Below are 24,710 nucleotides of genomic sequence, written 5' to 3'. Positions count from 1 at the left end.
AGCATCCCTGTCCCCAGGGCCCTGGGGAGCCATGTCCCAGGCGCGGCAGGAGCGGGGTCTGGTTCTGCACCCCGCGGTCGGTGCGCAGCTCTGGCTGCTGCAGCACCGTGCCTGTGCAGTTGAGTCTCCTCTCTCCCACGCTGCAGAGCTCTCCTCTCCAGACGCTGGGAGGGAAGCGGAGACGTTGGGGGAAGAGCTGTGGAGGTGGGGAGAGATTGAGCTATCATTAGCGTGGCACCAGTGAGGTTTCTTTGCACCACTAAGCAGCAGCTATCAAAATTGAATGCAGTATGCTGAACAGTTGAGCAAGGGAGCAGATACTGAAAAGAGCCTGCGAAGGAAAGGGATCTATGAGGAAAAAACCCTCTTTCAGCTGCACATAGGCACTGCCCATCACAGAGAGCTGTGGCAGGGAGTAGGAATTGCCTGTTTATGGTGGTTGATCTGCACAGTCCCTGGGATGCTTGGAAAAAGGATTAAGGAGGAGAGAATCGCAGGAGAACGAGGAGGTGGAGGTTTCCCTTTGCAAACTCACAGGCTAATAGAAATCATCCTCTAAATTGTCAGTGTGTCAGGATACATTAATGTAAGTATAATGTTTTCAAATCCTCAGCATCTTCTATCTGAATGTCACTGAATTAGCGCTAATTGCATTCATTAGCTTGTTAGCCATTAATATTCAGCATTCATTAGGTTGGCTCTGTCTCTGGAGGATGGGGGTAATGAGATGTGGGACTGGCTGCGGGGCCATGCCATACCTGTGCTGTAGGAGCGTGGGTTTATGTACCAGGTTGTTTTATTGGCATTTGTGTCCGGCCTGTGTTGTCCCAGCTCTTGGAAAGTAGCTTACCACAAATTAGTGGAAACTTTTAATGGGAGAGCAGTGTTAATGATGATGTGGATACATTTCCACCAACTCCTGCCCTGAAAGCAACTGGTGAGACAAATGATGAAGGCAAATTTTGATCTTTTGGCCTTGAGCCAGTTGCAAAACTGCCTCTGTAATCACAAAGCTCTTCAGTGTAGTCTTCATTGGTGAGTCATTGAGTCCCACCTTTCTTTGCTTCTTGCTCTCAGGAAAAATCCTCTCTTCCTTTTTTTTCTTCCTTTTTTTTTTTCTTTATTTTTTTTCCTTTTTTTTCCTCTTCTTTTTTCCCCTTCTTTTTTTTCTTCTTCCTTCTTTTTTTTTTTTTGTTCTTCCTTCATTTTTTCTTCCTTCCTTCCTTTCTTCCCCCACCCCTCCCCCCCACCCCATCCATCTTCCCTTCCTTTGCATTTCTGGCCATGAGGCCAGAGCAGGAGGTGAGGGTATCAGGCTTTCCCTAGCAAGAAACTAGGAAGGATCCAGAAGTGCCAGGATGGTATGGCCAGCACACTCAGCACCCCAAGTCCTGTCAAGACCGGAAAGCCTCAAGTCTCTTATCCCTGAGGAGAGCCAGTAGGATGCTCTTGCTCAGGTGCTCTGCCAGACTTTCCCTCACTTTAGAGATGTGGGATGGCCTCAGAGTGGTCCTGAGGCTCACAGTGAGAGAGAGGAGCATTCGCCACAGGGGTGTTTCTTCACCATTGGAATGGATGGCTTTGATCAGAAAATGCTGGGCTAGAAATACCGCAGCCACATGTCTTCTCTGGTTTCAGCAGTTCTGGTGGGAAACCACTCGGCATCCAACCCGGTGAGTCTGGGTCAGCCAGGAGCAGGAAAAATGGCAAAAACTGTAGCTAGTTAAAGAGGTCGAGCTTTTCTTTTAAACACATCACTCTGGCTTTGGGGTGGATTTTGTGTGCACATTACCTAGATTTGCATACACACAATTTATTGTGACAGTTTAGGTTGGCAAGCCCCAGACATGATAAATCTTTCAAACTTTTCTACTACTTTTGGTCAGCTACCATTTGAGCTTCCTGCCTTGTGCTCAAGGGTAGGCCTGAGTATACAGCTTCTACCTTCCTTCTGAGCAGTTTTTTTCCACTGTTCCACTTCTGGAATATTTCTGGACCCTGACTGCTGCATCTGGCTTTGTGCTGCCTTTCCAGGAACCTGGGCTTAGCTATTCAGTGGAATAAGAGCAGCCAAACAAGCCATGCTACAATCCAAAAGAAGTACCTCCAAAATACTGAGTAGCTCAACTGGCTCACTGAAAAGCATTTTGCCTGCTCTGCTCAAAGGATCTTATTAAACCCTTGATCATGGGGTTCACCTTTTGAACCATCCCAGCAAGACCTCTTAACTTTGCCTCAAAGAAAGAGTTATGTTGAGCACTTACAGACAGGACTCGCTGTTAACCTGTCTGAACCACCACAGGGAAGGGTTTTCCTGTGAGAGGGAAATCCCTTACAAGGCACTGGGACAACATCTGCATGCACAATGCCAAAATAATTGTACCTCATTTTATTACTCCCGAATGACTCATGAAATATTTAGACATCAACATAAATGGTCTCCTCCTGGGGCAGCTCTGGGAAGGCTTGCCTGGGGCATGGGGCTGCTGGTGCTTGAGCCCGACACTTACTTGGATTAGCTGCGCTTTGGTGCCTGGGGGGGAATTTCAGTGGGTCTCTGGGAGGGTGAAGAGGCAAATGGAAAAAAGTGTTTGTGTTCAGCTGAGCCCAGATGAAATGAAGACAAAGTGGAAGAAAAGGCTTTCTGAACCAAGGGTTTCCAGGGTTTTATGACTACGAGATGAGACAGAGGGATTTCATGGGACTCAGTACCTGTACCTTTATGCCCATGCCAGGGCAGAAGTTATCTTTTTCAATTCTCTCAGTTCCCTGTATTTACTTATCCCAGATGGTATTTGTAGTTTCTAATTGCCATCATTTCCCAGAAAGCAGCATGTCTTCAGGGAAAATCATTCCTCCGGCTTCTTGTTGTTCAGGGGCTGATATGTTCTGGCACAACGTGGGGGCTGCAGCATCTGAGGGGAGACACACAAATAAATACCTGATACTTGTTTGGGGTTTGACCTGAAATGGCAGCTGAAGAATGTGATGTATTGCATGGGAAAAGAAAAAAGGCCAAGTATTACTTAATGACTTTAATTCCCCTAGTCTGAGACGCATTTAATTCCCCTGATCTGAAAACCAGCAAAGAGGTACTATTGGGCATTGCCTCATGCTGGGATAGACAAGATTATGGTTTGTAGGTTAAAAGCATTTATAACTAAATGTCCATGCTAAAGCCACTCTGCTCTGATTTTTTTCTTTCCCCCCATGACAGATCCCGGTGAGGGCAGAATCAGCCCGAGATGAGCCACCTGTAACTGGGGCCGGCCTCGTTGCCAGGGCTCTGTGCCCCACAAGGATGAGGAGCCATCTGCCGGCCTAACAGAAAGATTTTGTGGCAGTTTTATTTTCCCCAAACCTCGTGGAATTTCATGTGACAGCGGAGCCGCTTCCTGCACCTTCCTTGTGCCACCTCACAGCCAAGGGCTTGGCGGGGCAGGGCCACCACCATGGCGGCGAAGCAGCCCCCGCCACTGATGAAGAAGCACAGCCAGACCGACCTGGTGAGCAGACTGAAGACACGCAAGATCCTGGGCGTCGGCGGGGAGGATGACGACGGCGAGGTCCATCGCTCAAAGGTGAGGGAAGCCTGTGTGCACTAATGATGGAAAAGGGACCTTATGCTGGGAAACCCAGGGTTTGGCCATCCATGTGGTTTGGGGTATTCACACCAGGCATTGTGAACAGGAGCATGTCCACATGAATGCACACAGCTCTGGGCAGCGTGCGCGTGAGGGCAGGACAGATGCTGAGACAAGCTGAGGGCTCTGCAGGAGCCTGTGCTCCATCAGGATGTGACATGCAGGTGATGTGTGTGCGGAGTCAGTTCCCTTCTTACACAGATAAGAGGAAAAAAGAGTTAGTGTTGACCCTTCCCCTGCATGCTGCAGGTGGCTGATCCCAGTAAGGGAGCAGTAGAGGCTGTAGCTCCTGATGGAAACCAAGGCAGGTGTTGGGACCAAGGAGTCACAGATGAATCCCTTGTCCTCCTCCTCCTTCCAGCCCTCTGAGAGAAACTCCCACATGGGATTAGGCATGTAGTTTTGGGCTGGTGAGTACTGCCTAAAGACTGGGGAAGGATCTGCTTAGCTTGTGCCTTTCATTTGAATTTTAATTTCAGATTAGCCAAGTACTGGGAAATGAAATCAAGTTTGCAGTCCGGGAACCACTGGGACTCAGGTAAGGTATTGGATCACCTTGGAGCTGGGTCATCTGAGGGCCCTCAGCCACAGCATTCCTGACAGCTCTGGTTTCTGACACCAGCTCTGCTGCTGTGCCAGCATCACTGCTCCCTGCAGGGGCTTCTTGGAGGCTGTGGAACCAGATCAGCACTGCCTTCTTCTCCCATAAATGAGCCCGAGGCCCTCGAGTTCTTGTCTCATTGCATGTGCAGAGAACTATAAGGGCTCCATGGGGCTGGAGGAGCTCCTGTTCTACTGTATGACAGGGTGGTGTGTCCTGTGGGGACCCTGCTTTGCACCATCCTCTTGGCAGGGTCATTTCCCTCCTTTGCTTGGGTGAGGGAGAGTCTGGCTCTGTCTCACTATCAAGGTTGGTCTGCATGCTGAGGCTGGAGCTAGCGGGATGTGGAAAGCTGAGCCCTTCCATGGGAGGTTTCTGGCTGCCTCACTTGTGCATGTGGGAAGGATGAAGGCTGATGAACAAGCAGGCAGCCAGAAATGCTTTGTGAAGTATGAGTGATGGGGTCACCTCCAAGCTCATGCTGGGTCCTCTGTCTTCCCTCTCACGCAGGGTCTGGCAGCTGGTTTCCGCCGTCATGTTTTCCGGGGTTGCCATCATGGTGAGTGAGGGATGTGGTCCTGGGAAGAACCAGCTCCCGACTGCCAAAGGGGTGCTTCAGCATGGCCCTTCGGTCCCTGGCATTTATCTTTCTCCACTGCCTCCAGCAGCTCCTACTGCTTTCTCCTGCGAGGCCTTTGCCCTCGCTGTGTCTCAGTAATGGGCTTTGCCAACAGTGTCCTTGGCAGTTCGCTCCCATCACCAGAGTCTGTTTTCATTAGCAAGGCCCATAAACCAAGGAATGGCAGCCTTGGCCACAGAAACCAGCCATGCAGCTGACATGGTGATATTTCTTTTGCCTCCTTAATTTCCAATTTCCTGGCCAGTGGCTCCAATCCCACAAAGGCATGATGTTGGAGCACTGCTGCCCAAGAGGACATTTTGGTGGCCCCAGCAAGTTCAGGTTGCTGAGTTTCTCTCTTGCCTCTGCCAGGCCCTCGTTTTCCCTGACCAGCTCTTTGATGCCATCTTTGAGGAGGAATCGGTGAGCAGCAAGACTCCCATCCGGCTCTATGGAGGAGCCCTGCTCAGTGAGTGCTGTACCACCGTACTGGGGCACGCTGCTGCCCCACAGAGTAAGGGGACAGGTGGCCAAAACAGCAGCAGGGGACAAAGTCCATGCCCAGCCGTACACCTGCAGCTGGAGAGCAGAAGATCTGCTGTTAGCAAAGAAAGTGCTGAGGGGTATTTTGAAAAGCTTGGCTACTGCTGCTTTTTCCTGGCAGGGGTTCAGGCGTGCTGCAGGTGGGGTAAGAAGAGCTGTGCATGCTCTGAATCCCTGGGGGAGCACCCCCATGTACCCTAGCAAAGGCAGCCTGCAGAGGGCCCGGGCAAGGGCGCTGGGCTGCGGCTGGGGCTCAGCGGGAGCCGCAGGGAAGCTGGGGCCTGCGGCGGCATCCCGGGAGCGGCGCAGGAGGAGCGGGGCGAAGGGCCGGGAGGCGAGGGGAGCTGGGAGAAGCGGTGTGGGAAGGAAGAGGGGCCCGAGCCGCGTCCTGCAGCGGCACCGCGCGGGGCGGGCGGGAAGCGCGGCCCTTCCCCTTCCCGGCCCTCGGGCAGCGCGCCCCGCTGTCCCCGCAGGCATCGCGCTCATCATGTGGAACGCCCTGTACACCGCCGAGAAGGCCATCATCCGCTGGAGCCTGCTGGCCGAGGCCTGCTACTTCGCCGTGCAGTTCCTGGGTGAGTGCCCGCGGGCCGGCCGGGACGAGGAGGAGGAGGGTGCGAAGGCTGTGCGCCCACGGGGATCGACGGTGGGCAGGGCAGCGGCGTGAGCAGTGGTGGAGTATTTTCCCTGCCAGCTGCTTGTCTTTTTTGCTTCCCCATGGAATAGCCTCTGCCCTGAGCTGCTCCTTGAAAGGTTAAACATCACCCTCTGACAATTCCTTTATTTTTCTCCCTGAAAATGTCCTGGGCTTCAGAGCCAGCACAGGTCATTGCTGGAGCAGGCTGCCTAGATGCAAAGGTCTAAAAAGAAAAATTATAGCAACCTATACTAAAAAGGGGGATGTTCAGTGTTACCAAAACAGAGCATAACAGTTTAGCTTGTTTCTAGGGAGTTTATCTATATTTAACAATGAAGGGGGTTCTTGTATGTGTGTCTTGGTAGCTCAATGTGTAGCTGGTTTGGATACGAGCTGTGTGTTGGTGGCCAAAAAAGTGAGGTGTTCAATAGAGGCGATGTGTGTGGACTGTGCCTATTTTGTAGATGTTCCTAAAGTTGAGAAATGTTTATCAGCACTGAAGTGTTCAAGCAACAAAGCAAAGTCAGGACGATGTGGCTCCCACATTAACACCTGAGAGTAATGGAAACTCACATCTGCTCGAGTGACTGTTTCAGGCTGCCTGAATATGAGGCTGCCGTGAAAGCAGGGTTTCTGTAAGGGAGAGCTCTGGGATCCATGGCAAGCTTCAAGGCTGTGAAAAAAAGCTAGTGAAGAGTCTCTGCCATGGGTTCACTGTGCATGTGAATGAGCCTGTGCTGAAAGCTCCCGTGCTCGCAAGGCTCAGCAGTTCCTGCCGAAGCTCTGCATTAGAGGGCAGCAGAAAACAGCTTTGTGCTATTTGTCTCCTTTTGGTTTTGCATCACCAACCTCTGCCTTGTCTCCCTCCTTCTCCTCCAGTTACCACTGTCTCCCTGGTTGAGAGTAGCCGGATAGCCACAGGTGCTGTGCTCCTCCTGATCAGCCGAGCCCTCTTCATCCTCATCAGCATTTATTATTATTACCAAGTTGGACGTCGTCCCAAGAAAGTCTAATTCCTGGGCTTTTTGTTATGGGAAAGGTGGGAGGGGGGAGTTTGTGTCGGTAATTTTGCATTATAATTTTTTTTTTTTTTTTTTTTTTTTGGTCCCTTTTGGTTCTAAAGTAGTTTCCTTCTTTACCGGCATGAATCAGTGTGTAACCCAGTGCTGGTGGCATTGCCAGGTGAAATGGGGGGAGCAACATCGGTGGGACCCCCCAGCCCCTCTGCAGGAGGTGAGGAGCAGCAGGAGGAAGGCTCAGGGAAGTGTGTGGGCCTGGCAGGCTCAGGGAAAAAAGCCAGTTTTCTAGGGGGAACTGGCTGATGGGATCACAGGCTCTGAACCCGCTGGAACAAAGCACAAAATAAGGCCAGCATAGTGAAACCAAACCCTTGAGGAGACAGGGCAGCAAGACAACCAACAAAGGACTTGGCTACTCTACTTGGTAAGCCCTGCACCTCCCCTGGTTTACAGCCCGTTCCCCTTTTAGCAAGTACTGACTGTCTAGGTAGCCAGGAGCTGGATGGGGTCAAGTTCAGTGCTTTGCAAACAGCTCTTCTTTCCTCGCTGCCAGAGGTGCATTTTTGTGTAGTTCATAGTTTTGCACTGGATGCTGTGCAGAGCTGGGCAGGAGATACAGCAAAAGAAGAGGGAGAACCCTTGCTTGTTCCCTCTGAAGGGACAGCACTGGGAAGAGTGGAGCAACTTGAATTACAAGATGTGAGAAGTGAAGGAAGCTATTGGAAATAGCCCACTGAGCACAAAGACATCCCCTTGTTTGGGGTGTGTCATGAAGTTTCTAGGCGGGGGTCCTGTCCCTTCACCCCAGAACACTTCACACAGTTGAAGCTTTACTGATGGTAGTAGCAGTGGTGGATGTGCAGCAGCACCTGATGCTTTAGTTGAGCAGTGCTGCTGTGGTTAGCACTAGTAAGAGCAGAGTACTGTAATAGTAAGAGCATCTGCACAGATGCTTGGGCCAGGGAGCAGCCTCTAGACATGGCCCCTGGCTGTGGGAGATGGTGTTCCAATTCTGCTAACATCTGCAGGCATCATATCTCTTCTGAACTCGAGAAGAGAGGACCAAAGTTTGTAGCATTAAGATAGTTCATATTTAACTGGGATGAAGAACAGCAAGGAGCGGAGCATATGAAGGCAAGGACAGACTAAATGTGCTTTAGTACTCTCTGGCCAGTTTCTCCAGCACCTCCTGGGCTTAACAGCATTGACTGCCCTGCTTCCTAGTGCTTTCCTTGTGGATTATCCTTGTCCACACCTTGAGGCAGCATTTTTTATTCTCCATGGGACTAAAGCCAGAAGGTCTGTGTACCGGATATGGACTTCTTACTCATGCACTACTGTTCACTGGATCAAAGCATGCCCTGGAATATAGCTGGCGTTCCAAAATCCCAGTAGGAGGATTCCTATACAAACAGAACTGCTTGTGTGAACAACAGTCCTCAAGCCACTGGTGAGACTGGGATCTACAGCTATTGCTATTTAATACCTTAGTAGAGTTAGAAGAAGGTAGTGGGTAGTTATTGTATGTTGTGTTAGTGCTTTTGGCATTTAGAAGCAGCTGCATAAGCTTGGGACACTGTGTGCATTGTACTTACCGGCCATGCAAAATGCCTGTCACCTAAGAATGCTGGAAATAGTTGAATCAGGAAACATCACAACTGTAACTTAGTTCTTTGCCTAATAGGTAAATCAAATGGAGAGGCAACATCCAACAGCAGGCTAAATTCTGGAGCCTCACAGCAATACACGCTTGTCAAGCTGCTTTCAGCATGTCCAAAAATGATACTGAGCAACTAAAACTTTTAATTGAGAGGAGTGTTCCTGTTCAGATGGAAGAATTGGGCTCTAAGAGGTAAACCTTTCCCTGTGAGGCAGGTAATGATCAAATGCAGGCTGGAGAGGATCAGAAATTAGACCAAGTGGTGCAGCATGCAGGAGCTGGAGCATGGCATGCTGTGGCTGTTGCTCTCCCCCTGTGCATCACCTGCATGGGCAGCTGCAATGGCCTCAGTGTGGCACTTTGGCTGTAGTTGTGGGTATAGGTACGTGAAGCTTGATTCTTTGTGTTTTGGGGTGTCACATGAATGTATACACAGATTGATGGTTGGTTTTCAGGGGGGTGGGAAATTATGTTTCTAGGACAGACAAGTAAAACCTACCACAGCAAAAGCAATCTTACAGAAGAAGGAAACGGAGAGTCTTCTTAATGCTGCCTCCCATCTGTGTTGGCCACAGGTCCTATGAACTTAGTTATGACTTGGGTCCGATTAGAGTACCTTAAAGTGTCATCCCATAGGTGAGAGAAATGAGTTACTGCACTGTGTGAGAGCAGTAATCCAAATGCTCTCACATTAGATGGTTGATGGTTAGATCAAGTGGGAGAGTGGGGGAAGCGGTTACAGCTTTCCAGGGTAGCTTTAAATAAGGTGAGATCAGATTCCTCTGGTCCCCTGATTAGCAGCTGCCTCTGCAAAACTTGAAACAGTCAGGCACTTCTTGGTTTGCCTGTCAATGGCTTCTTCTGCTCCAACATAGAGCAAAGCCTGGGGGAGTGGCCACTTAAAAGATTTCATGCTACTTAGTACCTAGTCCCAAAAGTGGAGTGATGAAGTTGTTTTGATGCTTCTTGCTCCATCTTACTGTAAGTGGACCATGTAGAAAATATGGAGCTCTACACCTCTTCTACAACTAAGCTGTGGTTCCTGGCATGTCCCTTCTCAGCAGCAAGGTGTTGCAGGAGAAACATGGCCAGGCCCATTGGAGGTGGTGAGTGTATAGCAGGTGAAGCCTAGGAGGGAGTTTCTCAGGGTGCCTTGAGGATGGAGCCCAGACAGAGCAGCTGCAGCACTGCCAGAAACCAACTGCACGTGGTTGTCTTCCCTCTGTTGTGAATGGGGAGAAAGGGAGGAGGATACCAAAGCCTTTGTACAGACCTGTGTCCCCAAGGACAGAAGTGCTGACATTACAGCTGGAGGTGGCAGTTGAGAACATAATTTGGGATCAAAAGCTTGAGGTGTCACTTCAGGCTCTGCTACTGATCTGCTGACAAAAAACCTCCATCTCCACAGGCCTCAGTTTCCTTATCTGTTACATTGTGAGGGAGGCCTTGGACCGATGTCATCTCCCAAGGGAGACTGCAATGAACTTCCTGCATGTGTACAGTGCTGTGCAGGAGTAGGGGTCTGTTCCCCAGGGGATTGTGCTCTAAGCAGGCACAGTCCAGGACTTAAAGCTGACCCGCTTTCTCTGCCAGGGATGAACCCAAACCGTTGCATTCACAGAGCCCTCTCTTTGGAGGGTGAAGAAAACGCATCATTCACATAACTCCCTACATCATCTTGTTCGCGCCTAACCAATATCTGGCAAACTGGAGCTGGTGACACAGGAGAGGCTCTGTCTGTCCTAAGCTGGCCTCTTTTCTGGTCAAGGGTTTTTACTTGGGAGGGTGTGGGTGGGGGGTGGTGGTGTAGGGGAGAATGGGACACTTCAATTTATACCTCATTTTAGCTGCTGTACCTGAGTTTATTTCTCTTCTGGTAAGAAAGTGACTGTACTTAACACCAAGCAAATAGTGAAAATTAAAGCTGTTTCACTTCACTGTCACAATATCTTTCTTTTATTTTTTGGGGTTTTTTTTAAGAAATGCACACAAAAACCGTGCAGAGTGCGCTTCAGGCTTGTGTTCTGGTTTATATTACCAAAAAAAATTTCCTTTCAATATAAAAAAGCATTACAGTAGGGAATACAGGATAAATTAGCTCCACTATCTAATAAAAAGAACATTTACATTTTTTTAAAATAGATTTCAAACATTATTTCACACACAGCCCTTTTCCCAGGCATTTGTGACAGTCAGTCATTGGAGCATTAAATAGCAACCAGGAGGCAGGGATGCTGAGAGGGGCTGGGGGCTTGCCTGGGCTGGTCTCTGCTACTCCCTCCAAGGTGCTTGGGCCATGGTCACAGTGCTACAGCGAAGGAGATGGCAGCTCCTTCTGCTCTCCAGCCTGCCTCGAGTTCTCCAGCCAGCAGTGACTCCAGCTTGAGCCCCTGACCCTAAAATGCTCACCAGAGCTGTTAAAAACAAGTACAAAAATACAATTGCTTCTCCTGCCTAGAGTTCTGAAAACTGCTGTACAACAGCGAGGGCAGCCACGAAATCAAGGGACAAAACCAACAAATTTACGTGCTTTGCCATACACTGGGAGTCTGCTTTCTGGGCTTGCTTGTTCATTAAATTCCCCCAAGGAAAATTCCTTCTCCATGTTACTAACTGCCACAGATCCTCTCAGACTTGCACACATCTTTACAGCTATCTCCAGTTCTTGTTTGGAATTGCTGCCTGGCATTTTGAGCTGTGTTCCCAGTGGCACATGAGCCAGCCTGCAGAGAGGATTTGAAATTTTCACACAGGAAAGACCAGTGGGGGATCAGAAAAGGTAGAGGAGAAACAGCTGTGCACAGCCCAGAATAACAGATGAAGAAGAGATCCTTTTGAAGGTACAGGGACTATCATTAGGGAGAGAGGGAAAGCAATAAATCTGAAAACAGACAAAGCAATGAGTACAGAATTAGGAAAGCCAAAGAGAAACAAGCCATTAGCAATCATACTTCAGGCATGTACATTTAGTACTTGGTGCTCTGGCTGCTTTGGTCTGGTTCCCCGAGCTCTAACAGGTTTTTCCCCCATGCCACTGGTGGCAGAAAAAGGCTTTAAGACTTTTTTTTCCCTTCAGCCACCCACCATGCACAAATGAGGGTATTTGCCAGCCAGGCTCTGACCTAAGAACTCTGCATAATAAACTGAGGGGAAAGGAAGAAACTGGAGACTGGGGGAGGCAGTGCTGCTTCTTTCAATCACCTCCAGCCAAATTATCAACTCTGCTGACAGTTTTGTTCCTTCCCTGGGAATTGCTCTCCCAGAACAGTCACTGACACCAGCTCCTGAGGCAGAAGGAGAGCAGATAAGCTCGCTTTCTGCTCAGCCCATTGCCTACAAGACTGGTAGATGGAACAGATTTTTCTTATCTTAAGTGCAGCACCTGCTGTCCAGTAAAAAATACTGCTGGGTTTTGGCTAACAAAACTATTTTCCTTTATTAAACAACAGAGCAGAGTTTAATGCTAAAATGCCTCATTACAAGAAGGTCCAGAGGGAAATAGTTCAGAACAGCTTTCCACAAGGCTTAATGCAACATCTGACGCTGCTCAGCGGCCCTGGCCACATACTTGGTTGCTGGAATATGCTGACTGCAGCATGGGGGGCCTGCAGCTCTACCTGCCCAGCCCTCTCCTGCCAATGAACAGATTGTTGTTCTTAAATGAAGCTTGGAAAAGCTCCTAATGCCTCCTTCCTGTTCCTTAGGATCCTGATTCCCCAACCTAGATATTTAGCCATGATCTTCGTCTGTTATGGCCCAGGCTTTCTGCTGTTTTCCTTCCTTGCCTGTAGCCCGTGCGGTGCCACTGGGAGAGCTCAAGGGACACAGCCCCAGGGGTCTAAGGGAACAGCCAGAGGATGAACATGCTGTTGCAAAACCTGGGCACAAAGTTTAATGCTCTGCTCCTTCCTTGCCAGAAATTACAGCTTTCAGAGGAGCTGTCTTGAGTCTGTATAAAAGTGCTCCCATAATCTGAGCCTTTAAAATCTGTAAAAAGACCTAATCTAAACAAGAAACCACAGCCCCTTCTGTAATTCCCCAGGTAAAATGTGTTTGGGGTCAGGGAATAAGTGACCTGATGAACAATTAAGGCAACAGGGATTGATGATTCCAGATGAGACAAACCGGTCACCTGTCTGAGTCAATATCCACCGCCACAGGAGCAGCAGCTGGAGCAGTTTGGCTGCACACTGGGTGCTGTTGGAGCCTGCCTGGGGGCTCAGCAGCTCCAGCTTAATCTCTGACCAAGATCCAGTCCCAGGCATCTTTCTCAAGTTCACTTCCAAATGATTGAGTGGCTGACATGTTAGTTAAATACCAAACTATCTCAAGGGAGGAAACACTATCAGCTAAAACAATTCTGACTTGATGATTACTTTCATCATGACCCCATGGGAGAATCTCAGGGGAAGTTCTCTGACCAGAAATTATTCCATCAGACTGGTCCAGGAAAACAGCATGGGAGTGGTTGACAAACTTCAGCCTCTTCAATCCAGCACCATGTCTGGGCCTCCCCTTAGGGCTGGAAAAGCATGCAGGAATCACTGCAAATATTTATGCTAACAGAGCACCACAAACCATTTTTTTGCAAGTATCAGAGGAGAGGCAAAGGCTGACAAGTTTTAAACATTATATCCTCCCCTTCTCAGGAAGGCAGCAGTATCAATGATGCTTGACCAGAGCCATTATTTTTCCCAGGAGATGGGAACACAGCAGGGAACCATTTGGTCTCTTTCACAACAATGAACAATAAATCTTAGTAAAAACAGAAAGGTAGGCACCAAACTCTTGACCCTCAGCCAGCCTTAGCTGAGTCCTGTTGCTAAGTTAGATCACGCTGCCCCTGCTTGGAGTTCCAGAGAAAAGCCAGCCTCACTCAAGTGCTTGACTTCTCTGACAAGTTTCACATGACAGGGGCAAAGCTTCCACTGAAGAATGTGTGTTTTCATCCTGTGGCTGGAAATCAAAGCCAGAATCACACAAACGTTGACAACACCTGCTTAGACAAGCCACCACTGCTTGTTTCAAACCCACCTGGACAGTCAAGGCCAACCTGTTGCCTTATCCAGCCCCTGCATGTCTGTTCTTGAGTCCTTTGTTGTCTAAAGCATGATAAAGTGGTGAATGGCAGGCTCAGCCTGGTGTGAGAGGCAGCTGTGCTCATCCTCCCAGCTCCGTCCATCTCTAGTGCAATCGGCTGCGCTGGCTCCTGCTCCACAGCTGCTGCGGGTGGCTCTGGGCAAGGGTCCGGTGTACAGTGTAGTGCACATCACCTCAAAGTTCCAGCCCCTGAAGTACAATCCTTTTGGTCATTCATATATTACAACCCTCTTTTTTTCTTTTCATTTTTTCTCCCTGTCCCATTTTGTTAAAAAAAATAAAGTTTTTTGGGTGTTTTCAGGTTTTGTTTCTTCGGATTTTCCTTCTTTCTTCTGAGCATGTGGGGAACATGGTGGTTCATGGGCCACTTCTTACTGGATCCCTCGAAAGAGACACATAGCAAAGATCATGGCAAACAGCTGAGAAGAGGAGGGGGGAAGAAGAGGGCAAAAACAAAACAGAGAACCATAAATGTCAGCTGCATCTGCCAGAAGATCGGCAAAGCCCTCCCTGGCCCTGGGACCACCCCCATTGCTCCCTCCTGCCCAGCACTCAGTGATGCAGAGAGGGGGACCCTTACCACCCAGGGGAGGCTGTGGCAAAACTCTTCCCCCTGCCCCTCTCTCCCCCTCAAACTGTTAGTGGATCCAGCAGCAGCCTGGCTTCATTCCCAAACTGCCCTTGGTGTCACAGGGGTGCAGGATTCACTGTCCCTGCTCTGCACATCATTGCTGCTGCCTGGGATGGGCACAGCACAGCCTTTGAGGGAGGCTGCTGGGCCTCTGCCCAGACCTCCCTCCTTTGCACAACATGGGGGACTTTAAAAGTACCCAGCCTTTTCCCTGCAATGCCACAGGGACATCACTTGTGGGCTAAAACCATGTCTGGTGGATGGATGTTCGTCAGAGACATCACCAAAGAAGTGGGTACTGATGCAGGACGATGGAGATGCTCTGGGTTCCATACAGTTTCAGGCTCTAAGCAGAAGGTTTTAAAGCACAGGCCGGGTTTGAACACGTTAACCAAGTGACAGATCGGTCAGCTTGCCGGGCACTGCAGCAGTGGGAGCAGTGGCTGTGCGGGCCCCGTGGCGAGCGGTGGATCCCCGAAGGCCCTGTGGCCAGCGTGGCAGGGCCCGAGCTCTGTGCAGGCCCGGCACGAGGTGGCACTGCAGGCGTGTGGCATCGGGTGTTTCCCTGCCTGTTGTGTCACAGGATCGAGGAGCCTCTTTCCAGGCAGTTAAAACCACGCGTTGAGAGCCTGCTTGCACTTTGCCAGAGCAGCTTCCCTTGGTGAGGGGGAGCAGCTGCCTGTTTGCCTCGCTGCTGGATGTGTTACTGCCCCCGCTTTTGTTCCAGGCGGACAACAGTAAGTACCTCAATAGCCAGCACTCCGATGGCCAGGGCTCCTGCCAGGTACACGTACGTCTCAAAGGAGTTCAGGATCACGGTGTAGCAGCCCTAGGAAAGACAAAACGTGGTGAGACACACCTGAGCAGCACATTTTGTTGTTCTCACAGCAGAGCCCTCACTAGGACGTGAGGTGCTCTCAGACCCAGGCACCACAAGCACGGCTCCCTCTCACCACCTCACCCAGCCCCACGGCACAGGAGGCAGAGATCCACAGGACAGTGCTGGGGAGGGGAAGGTTTTGCTGTAGTGGGGTGGGAATGGTTCACACCCCTCACTGACCATGAGGAGCTGCAAGTTCTTGCAGGGCGGAGAGGAGCAGCACAGAGAGGAACGCCATCTGCAAAGGGCAGAGACTAAGCACAGAGGGAAGGACACTCACTGCAGGTGACAGACATCCCAGGCTGCTAGTGAAAAGGATGATTTATTTAAAGCCAAGGCAGGAGATTCTTGATTCATCTCTCACAGCCAGCAGGTCTTTAGCAGCCCAGGACCTTTTCTCTGTGCTTTGCCCCAAAAGAGGCTGGCTGAACACCTGCTGATCTCACTATTGGAGAAGAATTTCATTAAGAACTCAGGGCCATGCACTATGGCAATTATTCCACTTATGAAGCATAGCCACCATCACCCTTAATTAAATTTATTATTGCTAATACAATTAACAGCAGGTAGATCTTCCTGCAAAGGTTTCAGGATGTTTCTGGAAATCACCAGCTTATCCTGGCCTCAGTTCTCCCAGCATAAAATTTCAACCCACTGGGAAATTTCTGCAAACACGGGACACATAAAAAGAGAAGCAGATTGGAGTTTGTCCAGTATGAAAAGCAGCTTCCTCTCCACTGAGAATATACTTCACACATACATTTTAATCCTATCTGTACTGCTAGGATGTTTCGATTACCTGGGTTTTTTCCTTCCACCCTTAATGAAAGCATTGGAACTGCAAAGACAGTACAATAGTTATGTACTTCTGTCCATGCCAGAGCCTGCTCGCTGTGAGTGAGGCACAACCAGCAGAGAGTGAGGAAGGACATGGAGAGGATTCACTCATGAGGCCAGCCTAGGGGACACAGACTGCTGGGGCAGTAACTGAGCTGTTAAAACCATGCTTTTGTAAACATGAGACCACTCAGCATCAGCTCTCTTCCAGACATGTTTCAGCCAAATTTTCAGAGGAAAGCATCCAGTCCAGTAACAAATGTGCTTGCCAGACCTCCAGCCTTAACCCAGCCTCCAGCATGCTCTGCTCAGCTGGCTACAGACAGGGGTGAGCACAAGCATGGTCAGCACTGTCCTACCAGCATGGTGTCCCAAGAGCTTGACTTTGCTCCAGCAATGCCTCAATTCAGCTCTCAGTTGCTTGAGATTGTCTCTCCTACTTTACAGAAGTGCACCACTGTGCTTGGTGACACTTGGCTGTGCACACAGCTTCTCCCACCAACACTCTGTGGTGACATGGGCTTGCAGGAAACCTTCCCTTTCCATGGAAGTTATAAGCCTCAGCATTACTACACAGGGAAAACTTTAACCCTCTTTCTCAAAATGCATTTATCTTTCCCTCCCTGCTGTGTGTCATCTCTCTCCTCCCTATCTATTCCCAGCAATCAGACCTGGCAGAAGCAGCATGGTGCTGTCTGCTATGATCTCACCCAGACTGCCTTTGCCAACCACTTCCAGCTGCCAGCCAAGGAACAGTTCACATGCTGCTTCCAAACTCCTTTCTTCTCTTTCTCAATCTGCTCTTAAGTGCTGAAAAGAGGACCACTGCCTAGTCTGGAGGGAGAAGGAGGCTTGTACATACTGTCAATACAGAGCTCAGCTGGTTTAACTAATGCTGTGGTGAACACAGTCAGGAACTTTGCTGGAAAGTTTCTTAAACATCACGTCTTGGTGACATTGGAAGGAAACTTGACCCAGTGTCAATGGGATGAACTGTCTTGTCCCAGCCCAGTATTGCAAAAAATTGCCAAGCCAAGAGGCCTGGCAAAACAATCATAGAATAGAACTATAGAATGGTTTGGGTTGGGCAGGACCTTAAAGATCACCTACTTTCAACCCCTCTGCTACAGTCAGGAGCACCTGTCACTAGACCAGGATGCTCAATGCCCCATCCAACCTGGCCATGAGCACTTCTAGTGATCAGGCATCCACAACTTCTCTGGACAACCTTTTTCAGCATCTCACCACCCTCACAGTCAATAGTTTCTTTGGTAATATCTGGAGTAAAACTCCCCTCTTTCAGTTTAAGGCCATTCCTCCTTGTCCTATCACTACACACCCTTATAAAATGTCCCTCTCCAGCTTTCTTGTAGGATCCCTGTAGGTACTGGAAGACAACTGTAAGAAATGCCATTTTTCTAAGGTAAAGATAAAAGAAGCAGAGAAATACAGCTCTCCAATTCTTCTCTTCCTTAGGAAACAGACACGGTTTTCTGTGGCTGTTTAACCCTTGATGTTTTGATTGTATATAATGATTAGGAGTCTTTGTGAACTAAATTGGAACCACTCCTGTAGCCAGTAAGAGTCAACTCCATCCCATCCTACCTGACCTGTGCTGGCTTGCTAATTAACTTCTCAGAGATAGTTCTAACCTTCAGAAACACAACAGAACTTGATCTAAATTCCCACCTTACCTCTCAGTCTCTTAGGAAAATCTTCATATTTCTGATGATACAGCACAACATGGACTTAGCAGTGTATGCAATGAAAGGGGATTTTCAAAATCAGCCACATACCATCACTTCAAAAGCTGTCAACAGGAGTGTAACTAGGATGTGAGGTACAGTCAGGGCCTGCCAGATCCACTAGCTACCCATGGCCACTGCGGCTGTCTCTCTGCCCCCTGTGAGGCTCCTTTTCCCAGCATTCAGCCTCCCTTACCTGCCGGTTCTGAAACCTCTCCATGCCTGATAGACAAGCTTCCTTGTTGACAAACATCCCTTCCCGGCTCTGCAGCTCTCGCTGGCAACAAGCCTCCGGTGTCGCCCCTTCCAAAGAGGAGTATGGAAGATGAGGGATAGCTTCAAAATCTTCTGGTCCATTCACTCCACAGCAGGCAAACTAGGGAGAGGCACAGAGAAGAAAGGAAAACAGAATTGATACCTTTCCCTGAAAGCAGACGTGACTAATCTAAGACCTATTCTCATAGGGATCAAAGCTTTAGTCAAAGCAGAGACAACTGTTCTTTCCAAAGTAGTGGATTGTGCTCATACGTTGGAGCTTCTGTTTCATTGAAGTCTTTATGAAGTCCCACTGTTTCTATGTCATACTGTAGATTCTAAGGTACTACTGGGAATATTGCTGCAAACTACACGGGGCTTTGGGGCATATCCAGAACGACTTGCTTGAGATCACCCAGCAGTACAGCCCAGGCTCCCAACCACCCCTTCTCCCCATGGCTAATGGCCAGGATCGTTGCTGCTTAAAGGCACTGCTAGGTGATTCGAATAAGGTCCCTCTTTAGGATTCCAGTCAGATGCTTTTTAAGGATTCAAGTCATACCCTGACTCTGTCTCCTTTCAGTCAGCAAGAGAAAATATCTTTAATAAAGTCCTGAATCAGCATGAAGGGCAGCAATCATGTTTTCCTTTTAAGATTAAAATTGACTTTTCATCTGCAGAGGCTGACATCCTGCTTTTCACTCCTGAAGGGACACACCATGGGGTGTGCAGAGCACTAACACATGTGTACACACACACACACACACACACAGACTGAACTTCTTGTGGTACGCATTAACAACTGCAGTTCCAATGGCAGTCAACCTGTAACCTGCCCGGTTAGGGATGTAATGACAAAGTCGATTTTGATGGCTATTATTTCTGTAGTGAAAATATATCATAAACACTCCTGCCTAAGCTGCTGTTAACCACAAAACATTAGTTAATGCCAGCTTTTGGTAGCTGTTGGCTGGGAATAATTCTGAAGCAGACTGCAAGGTAGAAGGCCCAGAGCAAATGCAGTGATACCCAGTTGCAGGCACCTCCTCTGCTCTCTGTGCCTGATATTTGAAAACTGGGGGTACCCATTTAGGTCCAATGCCTCAGGTTTTGGCAAATCAGGTGACCCTGATGCAGTCATTAAGAGTGTCTCTCTCAGAACTGGCATCTCCATTTGAGAGACTGACTGCCAGCCAAAGTCTCACCTCCCTTCAACCACAAGCCCTGGTGCTAGGCTGGACACAACAGGATGGTTGAAGCAGGCTGACCCTGGGAGAGCTGAGGGTGTGGGCTGAGCAGCATGTTGGTGGCCACTGACCACGGGCAGAATGGGGCTGGTGCTGTCTGACTTACTGTGATCATAACAGAGTTCCAGGTGGAAGAGAAGACATCCGTGTCATTGTTCCTCTGGTAATGCTTCTTCAGCTCCTTGGTGAAAAACTCTCTGGTCAGCTGAAATACAGACAGGTGGAAATGTAAAGGCTATTGCCAACATTTCCCAAAGCTCCCTTCTGTGAATGCTGGGGGTTCTTTGTGTTTTTGGGTTTGTTCTTTTTTTTTGCAAACCTCATAGGAGAAATATGTGAAAAGCCATTGGCTGAGCCATATCTATGTATACAGTGAAGGATACCTGTTGAATAAAACTGTCACTCATTAAAATCAGGGACTGAATTATATCTGTACTTCTAAGATAATTAAGATCATGTTTACACTTAAATGTTGGTTGGTTTTAGTTTTTGTTGTTTTTTTTTTTTTTTTAATTTTCAGCACTATTTGAAAGTATTTCATAAATTGAAACAGGCCTAAACCAGATTTTACAAAGATTGTCAAATCCATGCCCAAACTGTATTTTCACTTGGTGTGCTTCATGAAGTCCACAAGCAAAGCATGATTTTCCACTCCACTTTTCCTTCAAACCAGTTAACTTCCTACTAACAATAGGGGAACTGCTCTGAATTTACTTCCATGTGTGAGAAAGCAGAATGAAGCCCTAACATGAAACTTTCTGGAAAAGAAAAAGAATTAAAAAACACATAATGAATAGGAAATAGTCAACTCAGCTTATTAATCAGAAAAAAAACACTATTTCCTTGACAATGCTTTAGATTATCTAAACTAACCTGCGTACATAAATAAAAAAAAATCCTCTTTATATTTGTGTTTAGATAATTTAAACATTTTTCCAAAAGTCAACAATATAAATTATTGGAATTTCATTTACCCTTGTTTATATTTACAGTAAAACAGAAAAAATGCACAAATTTGTCTCAGAGTCTTCTGGAGAAGTTAGACACCTTGAAATTACATTTACTTAGGCTGACTCTCTGGAGGAATAATAAACATACAATCCTAGTAATCTTGTTAAACTGAACATCCCTATTCAATCTTGCTGCCTTTCTGTCACTTCAGGACAAAAACTTAAAGAAATCCTCTTTTCATGTTCCCAATAGGTGTTGACTTGTGTGGTCCCTTCTCCAAAATACCTTGTGACTTGCCACACAGGCAAAATCTTCTGCCACTGCAAAAGCCACAGTGAAGGGGGCTGGACTTGGCTGGCTACAGCACTGCTGTGATGTTGCATATTTGCAGGATCAGGAATTAAGCTGCCTGAAAAATACCCTTTTTATTCCCCCCTGTTGTTCATACAGCACTGCTGACGCAGTAACAGAGGCTGCTACAAGCTGCTTTCAGGTTCTTGATATGCAACGTGAAATATCGCACATACGCATGCATATGCATGAGCTCTAGGGGTGCGCACAAAAGCACAAGCACAAAACTGTTTGTTTTGTTTGTAACTCTATCACAAAATTTAAGGACTGAAAAGAGAAAAAGGCTGTGGTGACTTTTAAAAAGATCCTGAATACCATGTAGTATTGGCTTCTCTTTTACGAATACAAACAAAGGCCAAATGTAATTACTTCATCAGCAACGGGTAAAACTTTGTCACAAATACTTGAATCATGCAGTTAGCTCAATGTCACTACCTTTAATTAGTTATGCTGTTAAATTCCTAAATTACTTTTTTTGGACAGATATTCAGTCATTTTTTTGCTTTTGAATATTAAAATACCAGAGGGCATGGCATTTTTCCTTGGGAATTTGGTGCACTGAGGGAAGATGAGTTAGAAGATGCTGAAATATGTCCTCGGTGTTCTCTTTTCCTTCCCGTTCTCTACATGCTTTATCCATGCAGCATCCAACCCTGCACACAGCAGCACATTTTTTTGATGCTCATCTGTTCCTGAAGCACAGACTTTGAAACTGATATTACCGTTGGTAATAATCCCAGCCCGCTGCCTTTGTTGGGGTCTAAAACAAAAGAGTAATTTAAATATAAAGTGAAAGCTTTGTTTTGACAGCAGTAATCCCAGAGGAAATTGTTCAGAGTTTGTGTGTGATTTTTACAACACTTGGCCTAAAACAAAGCCTAATGCTGGAAGGGTACATTTGCCAGGAAAATAACTGCTTATCCTGAGCATCTCAAGTTCAGAAAAATGAGGCCAAAAATAAAAAAAGCCTTCTTTTAAAAACTTGCTGACAAAGGAGGATGAAATAAGACAGTCCTACTGCCATTCCCATGGCCTTCCTCTAGCTGAAACAAGTACCGGCCCTGATGACGTTTGTGCACATTGGATTTTTATGGCAAGAACAATTGGGAAGGGAGCAAAGGACCTACTGGTAAAACTAGAGCTTCACACACACTTTGACAACACAGTTGTGGCAGCCACAGCCATGAACAATAAGGAGCTGTTCGGCTGTGTTTTGGGCGGGGCACCTCCAATGCAGCACATGCATGCGTACACTTACGTGTCAGTGAATGAAGTGAGACTGTTTTGTCACACTGGTTCAAAAAATAGCTTTGCTGGGATTAGTGCAGCCAGATAAAAGGGGTCTAGAAAAAGGGGGGCATTTCTGCACAGCACAGGCATGCTGGCACTGCCCAGGAAGGTCACAGCATTCTCATGCCACGCTGTGCTCAGGGATACTGAATGCTGTGCAAGAAGCTGCCTTCATGGTGCCTGCTTGGAAATCAGGACACACTCCTACCCATCTACATTGGCCTGGAGCATTCTGATGTGTCTGGCACAGTACAGGGCATGGAGGTGCAATCACCAGTGCTGCACTTCCCACTCCTGCAGTGCCCTCTACCTGAGAGACTTCTGTCTGCTCAGCTGAGGAAGGTTCATGTTCTTTAGCTTTTGCCTTATGTCTGAGGACATAGAGGCACCAGCATCCAAAGTGACTGGCTTACTAAGTGTTAGAACTGGGGCTAAAATGCATCCTGACTCCATCCAAAGCCCTGCCACTGGACTCTTCTGTTCATACCATCCTTTCTTGCTTGCTAAGACAGGTCACTAAGAATCAAATACCCCTCCTGGGTTTTTCCCACCCAGACCTCTGAAGGGCATATAAAGAGAAATTCCTATTGCTCTTTCACAGCCTTTCTCTAGCGTTCATGAAAGTCATTATTTTATGGGGGAACTTCTAGATGAAAAAGGGTTCTCCACCCCCAAAACCTCCTTTTCAAAGGAAGAGAAACTCTGGTAATTCCATAGCTGATGAACAGCAGCCTTCCTCTGCAGAGACTGCTTTTAAATAGCTCTTTAGAAATGCAGCTGGACTTGCAGGTCACAGTAGCTCACCTTCACGAACGCCACCTTCACTTACCCCCCCACCTTGCTCTGCTTCACTGACTCTTCCTCTCATGTCAAATCTCAGCAGAAAACATCTCTTTTCTCCCTTATTTTTGTCTCTTGATTTCTCTCACTCCCTTAGCTGTTAATAATTTAACTCCATTGAGTGTTTGGGAGCTGTTTTGGATGTGAAACTATACAAGAGAAAGCTGCACTGAACATTATCTATAAAGCAAACAGATGAAGTGTATCTTTTGGCTCATTTTACACACTCAGAGAGGCCACTGCCACATGGACTGGTGCAGCGACCATCAAAGAATCCCGCTTGGTAAGCCTCGAAGAAACTTAGATTGCCTAAGTGTGCATTTGCCACCACATGCCCTGAAAGTAATTTGTTTTGCAAGGAAGAGAAAAGCACATCTGATCTTGACCTTCAATTGCTACTGTGAAGAATTCTTCCCGACCCGGGGTCACTGAAAGACTACCTCTGTCCCCATGGACATCCTGTCCAGCCATCCAGCTCACCCTAACCCAAAGGTGACAGCTACATTGACCCCAAGTAGTTTCCAAGCCAGACAGGCTACCACCACAATATACAGCAACACCAAAACAAGGGCTATTTTTTCAGAAGAAACCTGAGGAGAGAACAAACCACAAGAACTCGCAGATCAAGTTTGACTTCTGCATAGAGCCATCTCCAGCTATGCTGGGATCTGACATTCTTCATTCCTTCCCATTTAAGCCCTTCCTGTCAATCATTCTGGCAGAGTGGGAAGCTGGTGATACAAACAAGGAGACAAGCTTAAGAAAGATAGAAGTTTGTTCCCCTTCAAGTTTTATCTCACAAAAGACTGCCAGATGCCACAGAAGCCTAGAATAACCGCTGCGACCTTATCTTGCAAGATGCCATGACCTTACATGTCCCGTGGCTCCCATGGGAGTGGAAGGTACTGATTCTTTGCCCAGAAGCTAGCTGTAAGCGAGGAGGACACATCAGCAGTGCAGTCACCCCACACCCAGGACTTGCAGCAAGCCTGGGCAGTTTCTTCTACCTTTTACAGGTTTCCCACAGAGAAGGGGGGAGGTGGGAGCCATCAGATGACAGCTGCTTGCCCAGGCCTTGCTCCCCAGGGACCATGTCCTCTCTCTGTCACAAAGCCTATGCCTGGGTCTGCAGGGCAGTTCCTACATGTACAGTCTGTTCCTTCTTCTGAACCAAAGGCATTCTCTAAAAACTCCTAACAGCAGAGCCGTCATGACCAGAAGACACCAGACCCCCCATGCTGCAATCTGTTAATAGGTGTTTCTATGAGGACATGGTCTCCAAGCCTAAGATGGAATGGGACACCCATTCTGTGTGCAGAGTGCCATCCCTTCCCCACTGCCTTCAGATCTGAGGCAAAGACAAAAGACCACCAGCTCATAAATGGAAAAAAATCCTCTCACCACCTCCTCCCAAGCCCATCCTACTATAAAAACACCACACTGTCTCGCTGTGAGCTTCCTGAGTTTTGATTCTTTTCTATCAAAAGCTTTTTTAAATGAATAAAATTAAAAGTATATCCTGGTTTAAGAAAATCATCGTTATACATGGCTGTTCTTTGCTCATGCCACATTTCTCTCGTGTTCAGTACAGCAAATGTGCTGTATGTTCTCTTGCTACTGCCAGAGGCAAAATAAGCAAAATAAATACTAGCAGTCACTGGTGACCACCTCTACCAGCCAATGTTTTTTCACAGCCATCACTCAGAGAAGGATGGACCTACTTCAGTCAGGCTCTCCTTTGCACATGTGTGAACATGCAAAAAAATGCATGGACCTTTGCTGTTTAGAGAAAGAAATGAGACTGTGGTTATTACTACTGCAGTAAAAGTTTACTACTAGCATAGGGGAGGGATGATGGCC

The 24,710-nt window shown here is 47.8% G+C and overlaps 2 protein-coding genes across 5 annotated transcripts in view; one reads left to right on the top strand and one right to left on the bottom strand.

Moving 5' to 3' along the window:
- The first annotated feature begins 288 nt into the window (after positions 1-288).
- Positions 289-10,663, top strand: TP53I11 (tumor protein p53 inducible protein 11). Its single transcript, XM_008639398.2, has 7 exons — positions 289-586; positions 3,218-3,581; positions 4,124-4,182; positions 4,756-4,804; positions 5,237-5,333; positions 5,881-5,982; positions 6,924-10,663. Exons 2-7 carry the CDS (start codon positions 3,453-3,455, stop codon positions 7,055-7,057), a joined length of 570 nt encoding a protein of 189 aa, XP_008637620.1. The 5' UTR covers positions 289-586; positions 3,218-3,452; the 3' UTR covers positions 7,058-10,663.
- TSPAN18 (tetraspanin 18) overlaps positions 10,664-24,710 on the bottom strand; it is a 121,870-nt gene continuing 107,823 nt past the window's right edge. For all 4 annotated transcript variants that reach the window (XM_017741860.1, XM_017741859.1, XM_017741858.1 and 1 more), the window contains 4 exons: positions 19,525-19,623; positions 18,113-18,292; positions 15,200-15,283; positions 10,664-14,242 (listed from right to left, as the gene is read on the bottom strand). In XM_017741860.1, coding sequence (XP_017597349.1) covers positions 14,195-14,242; positions 15,200-15,283; positions 18,113-18,292; positions 19,525-19,623 — 411 coding nt within the window. In that variant the 3' untranslated portion in view covers positions 10,664-14,194. The remainder of the gene's footprint in view (positions 14,243-15,199; positions 15,284-18,112; positions 18,293-19,524; positions 19,624-24,710) is intronic.

This window comes from Corvus brachyrhynchos, unplaced genomic scaffold (genome assembly GCF_000691975.1).
Source record: "Corvus brachyrhynchos isolate BGI_N302 unplaced genomic scaffold, ASM69197v1 scaffold115, whole genome shotgun sequence".
Lineage (NCBI taxonomy): Eukaryota > Metazoa > Chordata > Aves > Passeriformes > Corvidae > Corvus > Corvus brachyrhynchos.
The sequence above is the reverse complement of the archived record's forward strand: the minus strand, read 5'-3'. Positions and strand labels throughout refer to the sequence as shown.

Excerpts from the sequence above, each read along its gene's own strand:
- TP53I11 (XM_008639398.2), top strand. The coding sequence starts at position 3,453 with ATGGCGGCGAAGCAGCCCCCGCCACTGATGAAGAAGCACAGCCAGACC. Across the intron at positions 5,334-5,880 it reads CTATGGAGGAGCCCTGCTCA|GCATCGCGCTCATCATGTGG; the intron begins GTGAGTGCTGTA and ends CTGTCCCCGCAG. Across the intron at positions 5,983-6,923 it reads CTTCGCCGTGCAGTTCCTGG|TTACCACTGTCTCCCTGGTT; the intron begins GTGAGTGCCCGC and ends CTTCTCCTCCAG.